The 23,551-nt window shown below is 44.2% G+C and overlaps 1 protein-coding gene across 2 annotated transcripts in view; it reads right to left on the bottom strand.

The window, feature by feature from the left end:
- Positions 1–22,923, bottom strand: part of Arhgef5 (Rho guanine nucleotide exchange factor 5) — a 24,779-nt gene extending 1,856 nt beyond the window's left edge. Inside the window, exons 1-14 of one of the 2 annotated variants that reach the window (XM_029478687.1) lie at positions 22,771–22,923; positions 13,085–16,208; positions 12,475–12,532; positions 11,887–11,948; positions 11,426–11,679; positions 8,881–9,041; positions 8,172–8,324; positions 7,758–7,887; positions 7,460–7,534; positions 6,973–7,062; positions 5,165–5,322; positions 4,466–4,627; positions 3,100–3,170; positions 822–926 (exon numbers count right to left, since the gene is read on the bottom strand). In XM_029478687.1, the coding sequence (XP_029334547.1) occupies positions 822–926; positions 3,100–3,170; positions 4,466–4,627; positions 5,165–5,322; positions 6,973–7,062; positions 7,460–7,534; positions 7,758–7,887; positions 8,172–8,324; positions 8,881–9,041; positions 11,426–11,679; positions 11,887–11,948; positions 12,475–12,532; positions 13,085–16,196 (4,591 nt within the window). In that variant the 5' untranslated portion in view covers positions 16,197–16,208; positions 22,771–22,923. The remainder of the gene's footprint in view (positions 1–821; positions 927–3,099; positions 3,171–4,465; positions 4,628–5,164; positions 5,323–6,972; positions 7,063–7,459; positions 7,535–7,757; positions 7,888–8,171; positions 8,325–8,880; positions 9,042–11,425; positions 11,680–11,886; positions 11,949–12,474; positions 12,533–13,084; positions 16,209–22,770) is intronic. The other variant, XM_021165422.1, reaches the window with a different exon arrangement.
- Between the last annotated feature and the right edge of the window lie 628 nt (positions 22,924–23,551).

Genomic DNA, 23,551 nt, shown 5'->3' with positions numbered 1-23,551 from the left:
TTTCTGTATCCATTCCTCTGTTGAGGGGCATCTGGGTTCTTTCCAGCTTCTGGCTATTATAAATAAGGCTGCTATGAACATAGTGGAGCTACCCTGGTAACTTGAAATCTGTTCTTATTTGGTGTGGTAGTTTGAATAAAAATGGCCTCCATAGGTCCATAGGATGTGGAACTATTAGGAAGTGTGGCCTTGTTGGAAGAAGTGTGCTTTGAGGTCGCAGAAGCTCAAGTTAGGCCTCATGTGGCATTTACTTCTGCTGCCTATGGATCAAGATGTAGAACTCTCAGCTCCTTCTCCAGCACAATGGCTGCCTGTGTGCCACCATGTTTCCTGCCATGACGATAATTGACTCTGGAACTGTAAGCCAGCCCCAATTAAATGCTTTCCTTTATAACAGTTGTCTTGGTTATGGGTGTCTCTTCACAGTAATGAAACTTGGGAACAAAACTGCTCCAAATACAATTGATAAAGTTACACTGAGGCCACCCTGGAGTCCATCAATCAGTCAGAATTGGTCTCTTTACAGAAGGGGTAATTTAGATGTACACAGAAAGGAAGAGAGCCACAAAGATATGTATGCAGAGATTAGAATTATGCAGCCATTTTGAAGCCTGTGAGATGGAGACAAGGTAAAGAACCTTCCTTGAAGCTTCAGTTGACACTTTGATTTGGGACTTCTCAACTCCACAACCTTGAGAGAATAAATTACTGTTGTTACTAGGCACTAAGATTTCAGTACTGTTATGGCAGCCCTAGAAAGCTGGTGTATCTCTGTCCAGAGTCTGCTGGCCCACCTGAGGCTCAGGTATCTTCCGTCTTACCATCACTGCTTTGCTGAGTCACCATCACCACATCCGCCTTCTCTAATGCCAACTCATCATTCTCTCGAGGCTTGTAGGCACGGAGGCACTGAACTTGTGGAGAGTCTATAGAAGAGAAGAATGAAGGTTAGGAGCAGTGTAGGACAAACATGAGGAATTGGGAGGGGAGTATAGGAGGACATGAGGTAAAGACAAGTGTGGGATCATTGACAAAGGAAGCCATTGACCCACACCTTTAAACCCAACACTTAGGAAGTAGATGCAGGGGAATCTTTGTGAGTTCTACACAAGCCTGCTCTACACAGTAAGGTCAGCCAGAGACACATAGTGAAACCCTGTTTAAAAATACAAACATATAAAAACAAAAACAAACAAACAAAAACCCACAAAAATAAAAGCCTGAAAACAAATGACAATGACGACAACAACAACAACAATAACAACGAGGCATTTGGGACAATCTTTATCTCCCAGGAATCAAACAATTCAGTAAAGAAACACAGGATCAGTATGGGATCTAATTTTTACAAGTTCTGCTTCTCTAGGGAAGAAGCCCGGAATACATCGTGTGACCACATTTAATTAATCATCATGACAAATACTTGAGGTTAGGCTGAAGATCCGGCTTCCTTCTGAGATGTTTCCTGACCCTTCTTTCTTCAATGGAGTTTGAATTCCTTAGAACTGACTGTTGAAGGGAAGCCAGGTATCCCTTATCTAACCGTTCTATGCACACAATTTACTTTGCTAGTTCAAAGCACAGATCCTGTTCTAAAGGGAGCAAGAGGTAGTATGTTCTGAGCTAAATACAAGTGACCATGACCTGGAAGCATAGAATGACACATTCCACTGTGGAAGAGGTTACTTCTATGGTCAGAGAACAAAAGCAAGGCATGAATAATATGTTTGAGAAAACACTGGTGAGGTCCTTGGGTAGGCAGGTTATAGCAGAAAGGAAACATATCTCCTATAGGTTGTAGATATTATCTTAACAGACTTAGCTTCAGGGCTGGTGAAGCTAACGGTCTATACTAAGGTTAACAATATATCCACAAGTTTTACATATCGGTCACAAGACCATCAGGACAGATAGGGGCTGGCAATAAAGGCTACTATTGGGACCAAAGGTGACACATGATAATTTTGGCTCTTGATCTGTGACACTGCATCTTCACAACTAGAAATTTCAAGTGATTACTGGTATCTTCAGCATAGAACTCAGAACTTAATTCACAGCCTTTCCAACAAGATTCAAAATTGAAGTCTATATATCTTGCATCATTTTCTTGCTTGTACCAGATAAGGGATCCCATGCCTTTAAAAATAGCCTTCTACCGTTAAACTTTCTGGATGACATATATGTCTTTTCTCCTTTTTGGCCTCACTTTCCTCATCTGTAATTGATCGAGATGATCATTGATCCAAATGATTCATGAGGTAATTCTACATGCTTTCTTAAGAGCTGGGCAGCATTACCATAGATTGTAATTAAGTTCAAGATAACAAAGTTCAGAGTATACCTATTCTAGAAGCAATCTATCTGAGATGGATTTGACTTCATACTTTATTTCCGTGCACTGATTTTGCGGAAAGTAAGTGGAATGAATGCCACGTATTAGCAGTGCAGTTCATTTTTCTAAAGCGAATCTTCCATCCACAGAAATGAAATGCAAAAGTAGTGAAGTAGTTCCCTGCTACCCTCTTTACCCATCACAAATGAAGCTAATTAACGAACCGCACAGCACGTAAATAGCATAGAGTCTCCTAGATCCCTTTCTAAGGTTCATTACACACTTTTGTTCTTTTTTTCCCACAAAAGCCCAGTGTTCCTTTCAAACCCTCTGGGCTCTGGCTACTCCTGTGTGCTCTGGGTAGGCAAACTTAGCTATCCAGCTGTAGTCAGACTAAATGTGTGCAGCTCTTCTGCCATCCCCATTATGGGTACAGTGCCCCCCCACCCCGTTTCCCTCTTACATCTTCAATCAGTAAAATTAAGTCAAAATCACAGCAGATATTCCTTTAAAGGAATATATATTTTACAAAGAACAAACATTTGCCTAAGGTAGTGAATGCTCAAGCAAAGATACTGCCATCATGAAGGACAGTTGTTAATCAGCTGTATCCTGAGAATTTAAGCTTCTATCTTCAGCAATCTACTATGAAATTCTAAGGAAAAACAATAAACAGAAGCCTTTTAGAGTTACCACCCAGCACACTACCCTTCATCCAAAGGAGACTAGATAGACACTGCCATTTTCTCTGTTATAGCCTTACTCACCATAACACTCAAGGAGGTCCAACTCCTCTCTGGGCATGGCCAAGGCTGAGATCCAGCGAAGCTTTTCACTTCTGACAAAATAAAGGAAAGCCTTAGCCTCAGTGACAGACTAGGGGCACACAGGCTGAGGGTCAATGGCGGAGAAGGCAGGTGGCTACAGGAAGGACATGTCTAATCTAATGACTCCTAAAAAGCAATGGGATCCTGCCTGGTTGGAAACACAGTGTGACCATACATTATATGTTAGTGTATCGTATTTATCCTTCCTTTCTCCCTCCAGGCATATCTCCAAGAAAGAGTCAACAGGTGAACTGTCAGTCACACACATGAACATTTTCCAGTCTGGAAATCATACCAAAAAAATCACTCATCTGTTTAGACATGACCACGTTGCATGGCTCTTGATTGTCACCTACCTCCCTTCAATCAAATATCTAAGTTGAAAATTAGTATTTAATACTATTTAAGCCAAGTCATTATTGTTGTATAATGTAATCTTAGCCTATCTTATCCTCTGCTTCCCAATGTGCCTAGGTTATTGAGAATGGTACTTTCACTTTTCCAAAAGGATGCTACCCAAATCTCTACAAAAGAACACAAATCTGCTCCTGGTTATTTGTCTTGGGTGAAATACAGACTACAAACCCATGCACTACCTTCTCCGCTCCATGAGGAGAGATAGAAACTATTGATCCCACTTGAACTGTCTTCCAAGGGATCAATCTGAAAAGTATCCATATCACATGGAACCTTAAGCCACAGATATGTTTAATAATCTTACAGAGAAGCTCTTCCTGTGTCTTTCATGGCGCCAGCAAAGCTACTGGGTGTTCTTTAGTTTGCTATATTGCGTGCCAGATTCTCTAGTTACCATTTCAACTCTCAACATTTGTATGTATATGTGAATGTATTCGTTTGTTATTATCATCAGAAAGATGACAACTCATATTTCTTAACACTACAGATTTCTGCTCAATAGAGGACGAAGCTAGGAGATTGAGGAAAAGCAGATAGCACACAAGGTGTTTTTTATTCACAAAAGTGCCCACCAGCTGTGGAGCTGGGTTGCATGGATGAGCTGATCACTCATAAACACAGTAATCCAATTCTCACTCATTCCATGCCAGCTCAGCTCCCTTACACCTCACAGACTTTGTGCTTTTTGAGTACTGGCTATGAAGCAGATGTTCAGCTGTGGTGGCAACTTCACATCTTCACCCCACACTGAATCCTTTTCAAGTTATCACTTAGCTCTAGAGCCTTGGGTTTCTCTCTATGAATGACCCCAGAAGTGCTGAGTCATGGTCTGCATATGGTTCTGTCCAGGGACATCCACCCCCAACTCCTGTGTCCAGCCCCGTCTCACTGAGTCTCAGTGCGGAAGAGGAATTCCACTTGGGTGCCCTGTGCGTTGTGCAGGAGAAAGAGACGGAAGAGGTTTTTGTGAGGTCCATGAAGCTTCATTTCACACTTCTCCCCTCGGATGGAGGAGAATGGAGCATGGTCAAATACCAGGAACCGGCTGCCCCTGCAAGATAGAAATCTTTTAAGTCTGAGTCTAGAGTTTTGGAACTTCATCCACCCTCACCCTCTAGTCTTGGATTCCATTTCCCTGCCCTAGCTTCTACAGACTGTATCATATAAAAGCCATATGAGGGCTTCAACTTGCTCTGAATATAATGTGTCCCAACCAACTATTTACTGCATTTGTGATATTCACTACTTTAAGGCATTGAAGAGGAGAGAACCAATATTAACTTTATAAAATCCTAATGACCAGGGCTTCAGCTCTGAAATTAGCCAAGTAGCTGTATCGGCTATTATGCTGGGCACAATCCAAAGAAGCCACAAATAAACGTATTGAAAAGGCACATGAAGACAATATCTCATGCTATAGATTACTCATGTCTTAACACTATTCCCACTTCTGTCCTCTAAGTTGACTCATGACTCAGACTGTGAGTTGTCTAATTGAAAAGGGATTCCTTGGCAGCAGGTCATTTGATGTCCCTCTGGTCCTATCCCACTCTTTGGTATGCCCTGGACTCCCATTCCAGAAACTGACTCTCGGGGACGAGACAGCAACAGACAGTCATTGAAGAGATGTAGGTGGACTGGACGAGTGGTCAATTTCCTTCTCAGCCCTGGGGAGACACTGAACTCAAGGGCCGTCAGCTCCCCACTCTTCACCAGCCATCGAGATTGTGAAATAAGTGGGAAAATCTACAGAGCAGAAAGAGAGAAGAGGCAGGTGATGAGTGTCCTGTTAGTCCTGCCCAACCTCCCAACCACCAATTCCAGATGTTCCCTCTTGCTCTAAAGCAGTGATTCTTATTCTTCCTAATGCTGCAACCCTTTAATGTAGTTCCTTATGTTGTGGTGACCCCCAACCATAAAATTACTTTGTTGTCACTTTATAACTGTAATTTTACTGTCATGAATCACAGTGTAAACATCTGATATACAGGATATCTTATATAAAAATCTCCTAAGGAAGCCTGATATAGCTGTCTCCTGAGAGACTCTGCCAGTACCTGACAAATACAGAAGTGGATGCTCACAGCCATCCTTTGGACGGAGCACAGGGTCCCCAGTGAAGGTGCTGAAGGGGTTTGCAGCCCCGTAGGTGGAACAACAATATGAACTAACCAGAGCTCTAGAGCTCCCTGGGACTAAACCACCAACCAAAGAAAACACATGGTGAGACTCATGGCTCTAGCTACATATGAAGCAGAGGATGGCCTTGTCGGTCATCAACGGGAGGAGAGGCCCTTGGTCCTGTGAAGGTTCTATGGCCAGTATAGGGGAATTCCAGGGCTAGGAAGCAGGAGTGGGTAGGTTGGTGAGCAGGGGGAGGTGGGAAGGGATAGGGAGTTTTCAGAGGGGAAACTAGGAAAGGTGAGAACATTTGAAATGTAAATAAAGAAAATGTCAAATAAAAGAAACGTGCTAAAAAAAAAATCTCCTAAGGAGATTGTGACCCACAGGTTGAGAACCACTGCAAATCAAGCCATCCAGATTGTTTCTCTTGGAAAACCCTAACTACACTGTACTCTGGGTGAAAGGAAGGTGACTCTGACCTGACAAGAGATGATGTGGGAGCAAACGTCTGTGAGCCCAAGGAGAACATGTCAATGAACAGTCAAGGTACAACACAGAATCATGAAAGCCAAAGATCAGGGGCAGTTATGTTATCTGCTTTCCCCTTAATGATGGTCAGAACCAAGACAGGCAGAGTGAGAATCAGACTGGAGTTGAGGATAAGGATTTTAGGTGGGGTCTGCCTGGAGCTGCAGCCTGGGAAAGAGCTCCTGTAAAACTTAGAGAAGGAAATCTGTTCTCTTTTAGAGGAGTAATGATATGTATGATCTGTAATGCACTGCAACTTAAATGTCGAGGATCAATTTCACATTTGTTTGGACAAGAGAATTTGAGGTTTATGACATGTTGCTTTGGTTAGGGTGAAGGTGATCTGATAAAATAAGTGAGTCAAGCATTCCTCACCCTTAAATTTTTATATATCCTTATTCTGGGAAATTGCTTCTATCCATCTGCTGGGTGTTCCTCCTCCTCCAGTAACTACTGCCCCTCCCTCTTTTCTGATATTGCTGATCATTTCCTTATGCACATACACACAGATATAATTATAGATCAGCATCCTCTACTTTTACACCAATATGTAATAAAATCCACATATAATTCTATGCCTCCACCTATCAACATGTCTTGTAGAATGAAGTGCTCATGTGCATATTCCGGAAATGGACAGAAGGAGAGGTAGAACCACTAGAGGCTGGATGACTGTGTTAGAGGATGGTGTGTAGGATATGCTAAAGAGATGCCTAGGCAGGGAGGTGTCCAGGGACAGCTCACTTTGCACTCAAACTCAATCTTCTGGCTCAGGTAGATGAGCTCCTCTGTCCGCCGCATTCTCTGCACATTGCTGTTGCAGTCTCGAATCAGCTGTGAACAGAGCAGGGGAAAGGAAGGGGAAGATCATTGAGTCTTGCCCTTTAAGCCCCCTTAAAGGCAACCTGGAAGGATGCCTGAAAAGCTCAGTCTTTTCTACCAGCTGGAATTGTGTAAAGCAGCATTAAAGTCATGTGCTGGGATGATGGAATACTTTATATGACCCGAGAGAACATACGGGGATGAGGGCCTGGGGTATCAGGAACATACTTGCCAGATATGGAATGTGAAGAATTAGTTCTGGTAGATGCCAAAAGGTGACTGACCTCTCCCCTTAGTACGGTCCCATCTCCCTTGCATTTTTCAGTCATAAGTATTGGGGGAAGAGGGAAGACTTCTCCCTGAATGGTTATATATCCCTTATAGGTTATTGGATATATTGGCTGCCTACCTTCTCTAGGGCATGGTGTGCCTTCGTGGCCTCTGCCTCTTCTGAGGAGCCAGGCTGAGTTCTCTTCAGTATGTTCTGTGGAACAAAGAGTGGACAAGAGCCAGATAAGGGGAAGGACAAGTCAGGGACATAGTTTCAAAAGCAATGAGTTCTAAGAAAGAAAAATGTGAACAGTTGGAAATCTGTTCCCATCCTCCACATGATGTGCAAACTTCACAAATGGATGACAGTTTGCCTCCAATCTCTCCAAGACCATGTCTGAGTCAAGGGAATTAAACCAAAGAAGTATCTGCCATACCTGGAGCAGCAGCTTGAGACGTGTGATGCGTTGGAAGGGCAGTATCAGAAAGGACTTGAGAGACAGGCGTTGGCAGATGGGGTCACTCTCTAGCTTCTCCAAGACCTCCCGGAAACTGCTGTTGCTATTCCTGTATGAGTAGCAAGTAAGAAGTGAGACAGAGAGTAAAGGGGGCTCAGTGAAGGCATGGGGAGTGGGAATTAGTGGAGAATCTGGGATTAGGAAAGAATGAGGAGAACCCATGTACAGGATCCAGATATGACTGTAGAGAGGATCTGATATGGGCAATGGGCTGAAACTTCAAATGACATATCGGGCACAAAAACATATACTCATGAGAGAGGGCTCTGGGCTGGGGATTGAGACAAGGTTACTGCAATGTCCACTAAGGGAACGGAGAGGGATCATTCTTACATTAGACTTTGGAAGGTGCGTTCCTGATAGGTCTGGTTGGTGACATAAGGCAGGTAGACTCGGTGGAAGTCTGTGGCATGATTCAAGACAACATCACACACTTGGAAGGAGAAGATGTTGTTCTCAAAGTTTTCTTCTAGGTCTGAAAGGAACCTGTGTAATATTTAAACAGTCTCATGAGCTACTGGGTCCTCAGCCCAGCATCTGTCTCAGTCCTGTATATTCTGAGCCTGCAGCTAATTCCATGAATCACTAACTTCTCCTGACTCTCCTTAACTCTGTGCCCTTGCTATGTAGTACCATCCTCCCCTAGGTTGTTACTAGTTTATTTCTGATGGAAATTAAATAGAATTCTACTATTCTATTTCTTTTTCTTTTTTTTTTTTAATTCTATTCTCGTTTGCCAGTCTTTCAGTGGTTCTTATAGATTGTGTTCAGTGCAGTACAAACCCAGAAAGTAGATAAAATCTCAATTCAGGAAGCACTTCTCACTCATCTATATCAATAGACCTGTGACCTTCCATACCCTCCTCTTCTTAGTTTTTCCTATCCCCCTTTATACCCCTAAAGGAATCATGGAGGGAGCCCAGGCCCACTTTTATCTAGAGACTCTGACAAAGAGAAGGTTTCTAAGTGGGACAAAATCAGCTGTAACCTCAATGGCTAAGCACAGCAAGGTTGATAGAATGGAGTTTGGAAGAAGTCTCACGTGGTGCTGACATCTCGTACATCCTGCAAACGAGAGAAGAGCCACTGATGATCCTGGTTGGACAGGGTGCCCCGCAGCTGGGCTGAATGTTGGAAATGATCCACAGCTATGTTTAGACTGCGCAGGTAAGATGCCTCTGACACAATCAGCTCAAACTTGGCCTAGAGGATTGGAAAAGAGGAAGATTAATGAATACTTTTGTGAACTGTCTGGTAGATGAAAGTTGCTGAACAATGGTTTAGGGTTGATCACTGAATTAGCTGTATCTTTTCATTAGTCATAGTAAAGAAACTTAGTCTAGGAGGAGCACAAGGAGTATTTGAGTATGCCAGAGTCAACTTAGGGGCCCAATAACGTGAACAGAGCCTTTATGTTTTCAAGAAACTTAAAGATACATTCATACCTATACACAAACAACTGTGATATCATAGGTATGTTAATTTACCATGCGATAGGAAACATTTTACCAACAAATAGACTGTGCTGGATCTCGTAATAAGGTGGTTAATATTTTAAACACAATGAAGTTTACTTTTAGAAAAGAAACAATTAAGTTGAGCATTTGTAGAACTTTTATTTAAAAGAAAAGAAAAAACGAAAATAAAGCTGGAGGGACAAGTAGGAATGAGGTACAAGGCCTGGTAGATCATGTCAACAACACAACCCTTTAAGCTTAAAGAGATGTGAAAATGTAAAAAGGTCAAGAATTAGCTGGGTTGCTTCTTGGTTCTGTTTTGTTTCATTTCTTAGAATGAGAATACCTTTTAGCAATGTGTGGAAAAGGCCAGAAGACGTAAGAGCCCTGCTGGGAAATTGGGTAACATGTCTAGATGGGAGATGAAGGCCTATCACTCATAGGCATGTGGAAAAGTGCACCACTCTAGTCATCAAACAGGACTTGGAAGACGTTGCTTATTTGCTAGAAGTGGGGTGTAAAGAGGAGGAGCCAAAGCCACCACCCTGCTTTTGATTAGGCAATAGGTTAGATGGTGGAATCATGGACTAAGCCAGAGAGGTCCGTGTCAGGGAGAGAGAGGAAGATGACAAGCTCAATTTTATGTCTGAGGAGAGATGGGAATAAAAAGAAACAGGATACATGAGAGAAGATGCTACAGTTGTCATTTAAAAGGGAAAGCACTTAAGAATGTGCATGAAGGCTCCAGCAGGGGGAGCAATAACTCATAGACAAGATGAGTGGACTCCTTTTCCTTCTCAGCATGGTCACTCAGACTACGTGGAAAACAGTAAGATAGGCATCCCTTACTGATCACTGAAATAGCCAACCACTCAGCTGAACTTAATATACAAGCCCAAACTATGATACTGCAGGTTTATTCTCAACATAACATCAAAGACCACATGGCTTAAGTGGCTCATTTAACACTCGGAAACTCAGGGTTTTTGTTGTTGTTGTTGTTTTGTCTTTTTATATAGAGTGACCACCCCACCACCACAAACACACTTCAGCAAACACAATTTTCAATAGCAAGAGAGTCTGTCAAAGAACCCTGCAGATTCCCAAGGTGCTATTTTATGAAATGAATATGTATGTATGAGGTGGTGATACTTAGGTGTCTCTTCTTGCAAAGTCAAGAGGGATCAAGGCTAGAATCAGGACCCTTGTGACTTCAGAGTTCATTTCATCTTCCCATTATTTGATCAATAAACACAGAACGGGTTAGTAATTTTCTAAACACTGGTATTTTAAAGTTTTCAGTTAAATTATATAACTTATCCAAGATTATCCCACTAGTTGAAGCCAGGCTTACATCATCTAAATTCAAATAGTCAATATTTTCTGACTGACTGTTCTGTAGTAACCATTTATCTTTCTTATTCTCCCAGTAACTCTGTGTATCTGTTTTACAAAGGGCTTAGAGACAGCAAGGTGACTTGGCCAAAGTCAAGAAACAGATAGTAACAAAGGCATCGTTTCTCCATCACTGTTATAGAACCCAATTACTTAGATATTAAGTCTATCCCACTGTGCCCTATTTTCTCCCTGGGAAGGAATGTTCTACCTCCTCCTTCAGACAAATATAAAAGCAGAATCTGCCCAAGAAAAACTTACTAATGCTCACTGCTTAGAACCAGACAAGCAGTGTCTCCTGAAGTCTTAGTCCTGGGGATAATGACCAAGCGGGGATATAGTAAAGCCTAGGTGAGATCAAAGAACCTCTTCAAAAGACCAGCAAAAAATGAGTATATGGCTTGTGTGAAACACTTGTAGATGTGGAGAGGAGATTATCGCGATGAAGTTACTCTCACACCCCTCCCAACGGATTCCAAGGCATGGTCACTCTGTATGAGTTCCAGCCAGGACAGGAAAGAGTAGACGGCACATGCACGAGTGAGGGAAGAAGGGAATATGCTGAATTCTCAGAGCACTTCACATTCTTCAGTGTGGCACTGAGCAGTCACTATGTATCCAGGTGAGCCTGGGTTGGGGAGAACCTGCTCTTGGTGGCAGAGGTGAGGAGGAGATAAAACATTAGTGAATCTGACTTTATTCCCCCTGCTTTCCCTTGCCCTGCCCTGGTGGTACCTCTTGCAGTTTTTGATCTTCATGGGTCATGGAGAGCAGCACTGTGCTATTGCGCACCACAGGGATTTCCTGCCAGAGGGAGCCACTGGAGGCCATGGAGAGGCGCTGTAGGTAGGAGTCTGAAGAGACCAGTGCCTTTCGACGATGCCGTGGGGAAGAGAGCCCGTGTGGCTCGGCCAGGCTGTCCAGTCGCTGCTGGCTCTGAATCTCCTTGTTCAGAACAACATCACTGTACTCCTGATAAAGTAGCTGGGCTATGGGTGAAGATGCATAGGAAAAGGAGAAAATCCTGAGAAAACGAAGTGAGTAGAAGCCCACCGCCAGAAACTGGCATCTATGGCTGACCTCTGGCAACCCTTTTTCTCTGGACACCACCATTCAATTGCTGGCAGTCATGAGTCCTTGTCCCATTTTAGGCAGAAAGCACACACAAGCCTATAGATCTGCTTTAAAGTACTCACAGGAGATGAGCTTGGAGCAACGTCTTGAAAAGCCTCCCATCCCCTCCTTTGGTTTCTTCTCCCTGTGGAGTAGGCAGGATTTGAGGTTGCTTACTGACTGTGAGACAGCAGACCCTGAGTGACTTTAGATTTAAAATCCTCTAACCTTCCATATACATGCTGGGATGACAGGACTGAAGGAAAGTTGCTTCAGCCTGTCCCCATCACGGGTCCTTCCATTCAACCCTTCTCCCTTATCTCATAGTCCAGGGAGATCTGAGGACTTAGGGAGAACTTAGAAATTCAGTGGGGCATCTCAAACAGTAACTCTACTTTGTAACTCAGGGGTCTTTAGGATAGTATGTGTCCTCCATACGCCTTAGGAGGACAATAGGTGACTCCGACACTGCAGGCAGAACTGGGTAGGTATAAAAACCTTCCTTCTCCGCAGTCGTGGTGCCTCTTTCTTCCTCTCCTCACTTTTTAGACATAGAAGCACCAGCAATTCTGGATCCCAGGATCTTTATTCACTGAATTCTTACTAAGGAAATCTTAGTGTCATAAATGAAGACAGTACAGTTGAATTACTGAGGAGTCAGGGCAACTCACCGGAAAACAACAGAATCTGAAGAGCCAGGAAGTCTTCCCACAGCTGGATTTCGTAAATCTGAAAAGTGAGATGGGTGGCACAACAAGGACATTTAGAGTAGGTGAAAGGATAAGCAGGAGCCACAGGTGAGCAAAGGGAAGACAGTTCTACTGGAATCTGGAAGAGAAGACAATGATTCCAAAGGTATTCTAAAGCCCAGTACCTACTGTGTCCCTGGTGCTCATGTCAGGGTAGGAATTCCAGAAGATATATTAGCTGTGCCCCCAGCCTTCATGCAAGACAGGAAATGCATAAGTAAGGGTACTTTAAAATTTTCAAAAGGTATAGCAATGGAAGGAGACTGGCAATTTCAAGAAGAATTGAGCTTCAGGAGAAGCAGAAGATGGAAAGGTAGAAAGGGAGGGGGAACATTCTGACAGGATCATGGTAGGTCATGACTTTCTGAGTTGATGTAGGTGATACAGGTGAATTAAGCTGCTGAGAGAGCAATAGAGCCCTCGCAGATGGATGATGTACAAAAAAAAAAAAAAAAAAAACACAAAAAACAAAAAACAAAAAAAACAACTTTGTCTAAAATAAATGGTTCTATAGTCTCTGCTCCTTACTTACCTGAAGAGCTTTCAGGCAAAATTGAAGGTCTACGAAGGCCTTGCCGGTTCCAGCCCTTTTGCTTGTTGGGTACCTGGCCCAGAACAACCTGTTCACTGCTACTTTCTGATGTCCTTGCTGGGTCGCGTCTGTGAGGCCAGCTGGATGCCTTCTCCAGTTGGTGGTGGAGGGGTTTTTCTGAGTTCTTTCTTGATCCTAAAGCTGACCTCCTTGTATTATTAAATTCCTCCTGAGGGGTGGATCTTCCAAATGATCCTCTCACTGGTGGCTCAGACTCTTCAGTGAGCCCTGACTCATCCTTAGTGGTAGGTCTCTGAAGCTCTGGGATCCAAGGTGTAGTAGGAGAAGAGGGACTAAGAAGGTTTGTCATGTTGCTGAAAGCCAGGCCAGGGGACACTTCATTATTACACCTACTGGTGGGAGGCAAAGATTCTGTTGATCTGCCTGTGGCTGGAGGCCAGGAGGTCCGTCCAACAGAGAGAGTAGAAGCTGTCCAATCTTGATTATTAGGTCTTGGCTTGGCTTGACCTCCTGAATGTATAACTCCTCCCTGGATACTCTTGCTTCTCCCCCTGGACTTTGGGGGCAATGGAGGTGGTTCAGAGGAAGGATCTATGATAGGGACTGGGGGTAGAGGCCTATATATCCTTGAGATATAAGAGGAAGAGATGGAGGGATGGCAGAGCTCAGGCATATCAGGAGTTGGGGGTAATGGTTTGTTGTATCTCAGCCTGGAAGGGATGGAGGTCTGTGTATGGTTGGGGCTTTCTGGGGTAGATGGCAGAGGGCGGTGCTGCCTTGCCACAGTGGAGTCAGGAACTAGGGAAAATGAGCCTTTAGAAGATCTATGGAGCCCTGAACTTAGGGTCAGTGGAGGAGGATGACTATGCCGCTTCAGTGTAGAGGCTACTTCATGAAGAAGGCCATCTCTCTCCACTATGTGACTGTAGCTATGTCTCTTCTCTGGGGGAATAGGGAGTAAAGCTTCACGTATCGTCATATCCATGGAGACAGCGGGTGGTGAAGAAACATTTGCAGGAGAGCCTATGGCAAAGGCTGAGTTCTGTGGGGAGCCCCATGTCGGACTACCATGAGGACTGCTGGGCCTCTCTGGATTTGAAGTGAATTCTTCAGAGTCCTGTTTCAAAGCAAGCAAAGCAGTAGAGGAGTCTGAAAAGACAATACCATCCCTACTTCTTCTGTTTCTTCTTGGGGTCAGAGAGCCATAGATGGCTGCTGGTTTAGGAGGTCTCTGAGGTAATTCCAAATGAGAGAAAGAGAGTGACATTCCCAGAGAGTCTGGAGTCTGCTCTGTCCTGTGAGAGCCTGGGAACGAGTTGCTTCTTAGATGTTGGGTAACTCCAGTGTAGCTGCTAAGAGGGCTGTGAGGGCCAGCTGTGTCAGAGGTGGCACATGGGTACCTGGAGGATTTTGCAGGTAGTGGAGGAGTCTTACATGGCCCACAATGATGTGGAGTGTCAGCTGAGACAGAGGCTGTTGGGGTCTCCTCAGGAAGGGTAACTGAAGAGCTAACAGGTGACAAGGTGGCAGTGCTGGAGAAAACATTAGGAGGACTGAAAGGAGGTGAATCTGGTGTCCCTGAAGGAGCCACAGATGTACTAGCAGAGACAACCTCAATCCCCTTCCTTAGCCTGAATTCTTCTTGCTGGCTGTTGTGAGTCCTATTATCAAGAGATTCTTCAGGAGCAAAAGAGGCAGGGGGAGAAATGGGTTGGTGAGACCCTTCTGTTGGCTCCAGTGCAGGAGCTTGAGGGCTCAGTTCCTCACACACAGGCTCCTTCTGAATCTGTGGAATATCAGCCACAGAGGAAGAAATACCTGGGAACAATGTACCTGGGGAGAGAACCTCAGGAGCTACGGAAGCCATCGGAAGAGAAGGCTTGCTGTCCTCTCCTGGTCTGCTCCTTTCCACTGCTGTCTGCCCACCACTATCCCCGTTCCCTTGGACCCTGTCACCTGAGTCTATGACCTCCTTCTGGTCCCCTATGGGCATCACTTTTCCTGTTTGATCATGATCTCTCTGCTTTCTCCTTACAATCTCTGATTTCTCTACTAACCTTTGATTCTCTGTATACTGAGTGGCTACCCTTCTCTCTTCCACCTCCCTGAATTCCCGGTCCTGTCCCTCCTCTTCTGAATCTCTCTGAACCCAAACCCTCCTTTCCCTGTTCTCTTGGCCTCTCTCACTGTAATTCAGACCTTCTAATTCCCCACTGAACCCCTCACTTTCCCATTGTCCTCCAAGTAGCATATAGCTTTGGATCTGTTCCTGCTTCTGTTCTTCCTCATTGCCCTTAAACCCCTCTTCTACCTCCTCCTGCTCTCCCAGGAGCCCACCAGAACAAATGTCTTCGTTCAGAGTTCCTTCCTCCTGAATTTCTACTTCCTGTCCTTCCTGATCCTCCAGTCCCCGGGCTTCCTGAGGTTGAAGGAAGCCTTCTTGCCCTTGATTTTCTTGTGTGGCCTCCAACTGCAGCTGTTTCCCCTGCCTAAGCAGTTCACTTCCACTGCCCTCACTCTGCTCAGTCTCATCAGGGTGATTTTTGCAGGGAGGCCAAGATCCTCTAGGGATTGAGGTGTCTTGGGAGGTTTCTTCCTCTTCTTTCTCTTTGCTAACTGCCAAAGTCAAAGACATAAGTTCTGACTGCAATTCTGCCCCCACTCTGCTGTCTAGTTTGCTGGGTATGTCTAGCCATTCTTCCTGGACAGCACATGCCAAGAGCTCTGGGGCAGCTATTGTTCTTGACAGTCTGTCTTTAAGGCTCTGGATTACAGCTTCCTGCTGGTCTGGAGTGTTACAGGCCTCAGCCAGAAGGATTTCCTGGCTTGTCTCCATATCCGAAGATTCTTTCTTGAAGAAAATTGCCATACTATTAGGTGTAGGGTCACTCATGTTCCTTAACACTTTTGACTGGTTCTTCAAGGGTCTGTGTCCATCTGTCCACTTATAGGATGGGTCTTGGTCTTCTTGAGCTTCAGGATCCAAGGCAGGGATCTGACTGCTCCTCATGATACCTTCGGGGATAGTTTTAAATTCTTCTATGTTAGGGACTTCTGTAGATACTCCATATTCAGGCTCCTCAGCCTCCATCAGGGCTGAATCCTAAAGAAGGATACAAAATAAAAGTTTCTAATGCCTCTTCTATGTGTATGTATACAAGAAAAGATCACAAATAAGATGAATGGGAAACTTCTTTGGTTCCATTGAGGATCATTCTGGACAGGTATACAGTGATACAAGTGCTGGCCTTTGTATGTGACCTTTTTAACTTTACTAATTTTTAAATTAAACTGAGTTACATACATTTTTCAAATAAATAATTTTTATATAAAAATTTAAAATTTTATTTTTATTTATACATATCTGTATGTGCATTCAGTGACCACAGAATTCAGAAGAGGGCAACAGATCGCCTGGAACTGGAGTTATATGATTGTGAACTATTAATATGGGTGCTAGGAACTGAACCCTGGTCCTCTGTAAGAGTGGCAAGTTTTCTTAATTGCTAAAGTCATCTCTGTAGTCATTAGGGACTTAGAGGGATTGAGGTGATGGTTCAATTGGTAACTACAATGAAGATTTACCAAGAGAGTATGGAGGATGGTTTGGTTGGCCTAATGTACAAGCATAAGAAGCCTAGCATGGCCATAAAAATTCCAGGAATAATCATGTATGTCTGTAACCCTAATATGTGTGGGTGTGGTCAGGGACAGGTAGATCTCCAGAGCTTCCTGATCAGCCTGTCTAGTCAACCAATGAGTACCAGTTGAGTGAGAACTTCTCTCAAAAGATAAGATGGAAAGCTTTCTAGAAAAATATCTGGCATAAATTCTGGCGTATGCAACACACACACTGAAACAAGCCACACACATCTACTTAGGGACCCTTTAAAGTATCAGACAACCAGCAGTGACCAAGACAAAGCTCCTATTTGATCTTGCACCCCTGTGGGAAAAACTGATTATAAACAATTCAATCAGCATTAAAGACCATTGTCAAGGAGTTCCAGGAACTCCCAGTGGTCACTGCCCTCTAGCTTCTATTATGCCATTGTCTATTTCTCCCAGTCAACTCTCTGGACTCTCAGTGTGAGTCAGCTTCAAGTAACTACCAGACATGATGGTTGACACACCCTACATCTAACAGCCCAGAGAAGCAGTGTCAGAGGTAGAACCGTCCTCCTGAGCTGTTGACATGGGATTAAAATAGGTCAAGCTATTATAGCCGATATGCAACAGATGAATCCTTTATACAGGTTCTGGATTTTACTATCTTCCTACTTCTACAGTGTCTGTACTTATTTATAACTAACAAACAATTTTGTGTTAAGTTATAGAGACAGCTGTTTTAAAATGGCGAGCTAAGATAACCCCACTTACTATATTCGACATGGCTGGGCCACCTTCCTTATGATACTCTCCTCCTCACCAAGCTAACTCCTCTTACTACTTGCCAACATTGTGACCTTTTACCCGGTATCCCTACTTCCCACTTCCAACAGATCACCTCATATCCTACTGTACAAAAAACAAGCAATCAGCAAACAATGGAGAGATGCTGCTTCAATTTATTCAATTCAAAAGAAGCTTTCGTGCCCACTCCTCCTCTTTCCCATGTTCCACCTTGTTACTTGTCTCCTCTAGGTCATGATTATCTCTCTAAACCAGTGGTTCTCAACCTTCCCAAGGCTATGACCCTTTAAAACATTTCCTCACATTATGATAACCCCAACCACAAAGTTATTTTTATTGTTAATTCATAACTGTAATTTTGTCACTGTTATGAGTTGTATAATATAAATATCTGTATTTCCCAATGGCCTTAGGTGACCCCTGAGATAGGGACATTCAGCACCCCACAAAGAGGTCAAAACCAAGAGGTTGAGAACCTGTGCTCTAACACTTAATCAGTATCTAAGAGTTCCCAGCAGCAGGCAACTTCTGAATATCTAAACCAAGTTCTGCCTATGAGCTATCTTCAGAGCCTCCCCGCCCACCTGCTCCACCAGCTCCAATAGGTGCCATTCTGCCAGGATCCTCTAGATCACACTTTGGTGCTGGCTGTGACTATCACTACTCACATCAGGATTTCCTTTGCAGTTATGCCATTATCCTGCTTTGGTTGACGCTTTGGGTTTCTAATTCCTCAAAAGGCTTAAACTATATTCCTATTTCAGGTAGTTTATAAAAATAAAGGACTCACTTCACTTTTCCCTTGCATGTATACCATTTCAACTATATAACGATGTGTTCTGATTCAACTTCAGTCTCACCAAAAAGTGGCAAGCAGCGTGAGATAGGATTTGTTCAGTTGCCTACATCTAGCACAACATCAGCCCATAGTAAGTGCTCAATAAACATTTTAAACATAAAGAATAAACCTTTTGTTTCCCACCTGGCCAAGATTCTCCATATTATACTCACATATCTTTATACCTGGAGCATAGCCTAGTCCCAAACTCCACACATACAGTGCATTTTCCACACAAAATACCACTTATAGTTGAAATTCCTTGGTATCTTCTTACTAGACTTAAGAAAATTCCCAAAATTTCAGCAATGGTCTTACACATTGTACAATCTGGCCCTTGCCTTCCTTTTTCAGCACCTGCCACTACCCTCAGCTCTCCACCCCCTCTTGCTCAGCTATAGGCCTTCATATGTGGTGGACCACTGCTGAAATTTGGTCCCAGAGAACCCTCTGCTTCTTCTGAAAAACACATAGAAGTTGTCTAGCATTTCCCACCTGTATCAGGATCTTCAAGAAGGTACACTCTCTACTGAGTTAACTGTGAAATCCCCACTACCTATGATTTTACGGTCATTTTCCCCAGCTATCTTACATCTCTGTGAGATACCCTCTCCCATGTTAACTGTGCAGTCCTCTCTAACTTAAGTTTTATGGTTCTTGGTAAAGATGGGCAGTTACGAGGGTTATTTTTCAGTTCTTTTTGATTCTTTGCTACTATTTAAGTCCACTGTAGGAATCATTTAATCTATTTAAATATCTCTTCCTCATCTCTAAGAGATGGGGAAATTGTTTCCTTCATAGTTCTAATGAAGATTAACTAACATAATACAAAAAGTTAATTGTTATCTTTAAAAGTTATAGGAAGTATAGGTATTATTGATCTGAGAGACTGAATATGTGTAGAAAAGAAATAGAAGACTGTAAGACTGCAGAGACATTCCTAGAAACACAAAACTTTGCTCAACTTGCAGATGGCAAACTAAAGCCCACAGACTCCATTTCCTAAGGAAAGGATACATGTAAATCTGAAACAAAGACTCCTGATGTGAGTCTATTGTAAGTACACAGTCATCCAGCCACAACACAGAAGAGGACACCATGGGCCTGTGGGTCTCAACTGTGGAACTTTCTGGTTTCTTCCAGGTTTAAAGGTGGTTTAAAAGCCACTTGTAAGAATGCCTTTTGTTGTCATGCTGAGTTTTCAAGTGTGTGTGGTACACACACACACACCAACTTAATCAACCCTTACAGTCTCTATGCAATACAATCTTACATAACCAAACAAGCAGGTCCCTAGGCATCTTGCAGACGTGGTCTGTGACAAGTTCCTGGTCACCTCACAGATGCAGATATTATCTATATAGGGCAAGTATATGTGATTAACATAAAGGCACATGGATCGAAGGACTTTTATGTCCTTTTCCACTTATGAAAAGGCAGTATGTGGTTTACTCTATCTAGCCCTTAAATATAAAATGTATGATACATAATATGACCTTATTCTCTCAGCCACATGTTAAATAACGTATCTGCTCATTGAAACTTGCTCCTACCTGCCTCAGAAAACTATGTGACAAACCCTGTTATCTCTCCTCATCAGCATCTGTACTGTCTGGAACCCTCTCTCCCAATATCATCATATCCTTAGAAGAAGGGTAGTGGCATGCCCCTTTAATCCCAGCAATCAGGAGGCGGAGCCAGCAAGATCTTTAAGTTTGAGGCTAGCCTAGTCTAGTAAGTGAGTTCTAGGACTGTCAGAACTACAAAGAGAAACTCTGTCTCAAAAACCCAGGAAGAAAGAGAGAGAGAGAGAGAGAGAGAGATTGAGAGAGAGAGAGAGAAGAGGGAGGGAGGGAAGGAAGGAAGGAAGGAAGGGAGGGGAAAGAAAAAATAGAAAGAAAGAAAGAAAGAAAGAAAGAAAGAAAGAAAGAAAGAAAGGAAAAAAGTAAGTAAGAAAGATGGAAAGAAAGCCACTTAATTGTCTATACCCCAAAGTTAGCACATACTGTTAATTCTTATATTTAATTCTAACTTAATAATCCTATGCAAACAGGCATGGCCCAGCTAGAATATGGATAAAGCTAAAGGAAATCTGTAAAACATTCATATAAAGGCATTAGAACGGATTTTTTTTTAAAACTACCTATTCCGTTAAGAGATGAAACATCCTCATATCCCTCTCATCTGGGATGACTAATCACTATTTATCTGCATACAGGGAGAGACAGGGCACAGAGCATCACAGGGAACTGGTTTCTCTCCAGACCAGAGACACTTCACATCTTCAAGACCCCATAGACAAACCTCCAAGTGATCCCATTAACAGAACAGTGCAGAACACAGGAAGACCTCCACAGTCTTACAGAGACTCCACAACCAACACTTTAGCTCTTGTCCATTTCTAATTATCCAGGTGTAAAAGGATTTCAAAGATACCCTTCCTTACCTCTTGGGATTGCTTCTGCATTTACAATGGCATCTATACTTCTGCCTACAGTAAGAAAACAAATCTCCCACTTGGAATTTGGAGGAATCCAAAAGATACCCTCTTCATTTCATTTAGCTCATATAATCACCACATAGATATGTACTTTGATTTAGTGTTTGACATTACTACCCTCAATATTCCAGACACCGAAATAAGTGTAGTATGACACCACTGTTATGACTTGTCCAACCAACCCAGTAAAGAATGGAATAGCACTTTTTACCTATTGTCTCATGTCTTAGACAATATCATGGGTTGTCTTAGAGGCCAGGTGGTCTTATATAAGAACACTCTTATGTGAGGATGCTTATGCCCTTAGGCCTACCAGTGACTATGGGGCCATCCAGTCAAACAAGGTGTGACTTGTTTGTCATTGGCATACAAATGACATTGTGTACTTTACAGACACTCCAAGTGGCCAGCTTACTCTACACACATTGCAGGTACAGGGTCCTGTTTACAACACAGGCTAACACCTGTTTGTGTCTACACCATTCTGTACAACATTATCTCAGGAGATCGCACTTCTGTCCACACCAGAGTAAGTGACTATTCCAGACACCACAAATGACGTCTATCCCAAAGACAGGCAAGTCCATAAGGTGACCACACACAACTTCAGACAAACCACATTATGGGCAGCCATACCCTCCAGGGAAAACAGATATATGAAAACTTTGGCTACATCTTCAATTTTTGTATTCTTTTGAAAAGAGGTATCTCTTCACATTCCTTCTGACTTCTCCCTTCCAATGCTTACATCTCTCTTTTACCGCAAACTTAGAATTTATAAGCTGTCTGTCCTCTACTCAGCCTCCCCCTTGTCCCCTCCAAGTCCTTTTAAGGTTCATGGATTCTATCTTAGACCTGAGGACTGGGTAACAAATGATGACTGTTTTGATAGAGCCAGAAGCATGCATACCCCAGGTGTAGATAAAGCAGGAAGTGTGGGAAGAGGCCACACTGGGGGCTGTTTCTCTGGGACTTGGTGCTTTTGAAGTAAAGCTGAGAGCACAGTGGGAGAGCACGGGAGGAAGGAAGCTGAAAGGAAAACCACCCTCTCAACCCTCCTGTTTGGTGTGCCCTTCCCCCTCAGTCTGACACAGCGCTGGCCAGAGTTCACTGCTAGGCCGACAGGAGGACAAGATTGTCCAGAGAACCCAAGATCCAGGAAAGGGGGAGGGGAGTGAGCGGAGGGGAAGAAGACTTGAAAACTGAGGCTCTAGGGTTAGCTCTCCCGGATCAGTTCTGCTAAAAGGCATTTATAGAAGATGCCCCAAACTAGGGCTCTGAAAATGGGCTCCCGCACCCGCAATATTCCGAATAGCTCTCTTACACGTTCCTTAGAACCTTGTGCGGGGGCCAACAAGAAACTCCCTATACACAGGTAAATGGGGGAGAGGGAACTCAGCGCAAGGATCCCTGATTCAGATTTCAGAGCCTTAGTTAACAGAGGGAAGAGAGAGAGAGGTGTGTACACAGATTCACACATACGTAGGCATGTAAATGCCGCGAAGATAACGAAGCAAGGCCCAGGCCTGGTTACAAAAGAAAAAAAAAAAAAAAAAAAAAGACAATTTCAGGTAAGGAACCCTCTAGAAACTGAATCTCAAGAATTCTTTATCAAAGGAGTTAGCTTTCCCCAGGGCCCCGACTTTCCGGGTGGAAAAAAGTTCTGATTATTGGCCGGGGAACATCGCGGGGCAGGGTGCCCATTTCCAAGGCTCAGACCTGGTTGGAAAGCAAAGTTTTCCAGGAGGCCATTCCTTCCGGCTCCCTTCCCGGTCCCGACCAGGTACTCAGCCCCTCACTCGGAGCCCGGCCCACTGGCCCAGCCCCCCATTTCCGGAGTCTGCGCCCCGGGACCTGCCCGGGACTGGTCCCGGGGGAGGCCTAGTTCTCTCTTCTTTCTCGCCCCTGCCTTACCTCCACCGGGCGCCACGACCACCCAGAGTCCGGGGCTCAGAAGAGAGGAGAGCACCCACCTGGTCGGAGTCACATGCTGCCCCGGGCTGGCCCGAGAGTCCCCTCCAGGTCCGGGCGCCCGCCGCGGTCCCCAGCCAGGCCAGGCCGCCCCGGCGCCCCACCCGCGGCCCGCCCCTGCCGCCGGACGGGAGGGAGGGACCGGCTTCTCCCAAGGAAGTTTCAGGTGAGGAAACAGGGACACACCTTCCCGGGGGAGGGGCAGCTCCGGGCAGAGCTGGGAAGAGCGAGCTCCGCGGGATTGAGCTCTACCCATAGCACCCGCAGGCTGTGGCCGTCCAGGGGCAGAACCCCGGCAGGAGTCACCAGGGAGACGCAGGAGAGAAGTGGGCACGGGACTCGCCGGTGTCCGGCGTGGCCCTAGACTCCCCTGCGCGTCTCTTCCTCCGTGGGTCCTCTTAAGGTCTCCAACTGAGGCTCATCCGGACCCGGCTGACTTTCTGCCCCCTCGATGTTTCCGAACATCCGAGATTTGGGATTGTCAGCGTGCTTCTTTACTTGGTGTTTGCCATAAGATAAAGGGTATTTCTTGCACAAGTTCTTCTGTTCCTGTCTGTATGCTTCTCTATCTCTTGTCTCTCCCTCTCTACCCACCTCTCTCCTTCCCATGTTCCTCCCTCTCTTCACTGGGTGCATGTGAAACATTCTTATGTCTTTTCTGTAGATAGCCTCTGTATGCCTCCATGTTCCAGAGTTCATTTTAAGATCTTATGTCTCAGTTTGT

Source organism: Mus caroli, chromosome 6 (genome assembly GCF_900094665.2).
Source record: "Mus caroli chromosome 6, CAROLI_EIJ_v1.1, whole genome shotgun sequence".
Taxonomy (NCBI): Eukaryota; Metazoa; Chordata; class Mammalia; order Rodentia; family Muridae; genus Mus; species Mus caroli.
Note: the sequence above shows the minus strand (reverse complement) of the source record. Positions and strands in the feature narration are given on the sequence as shown.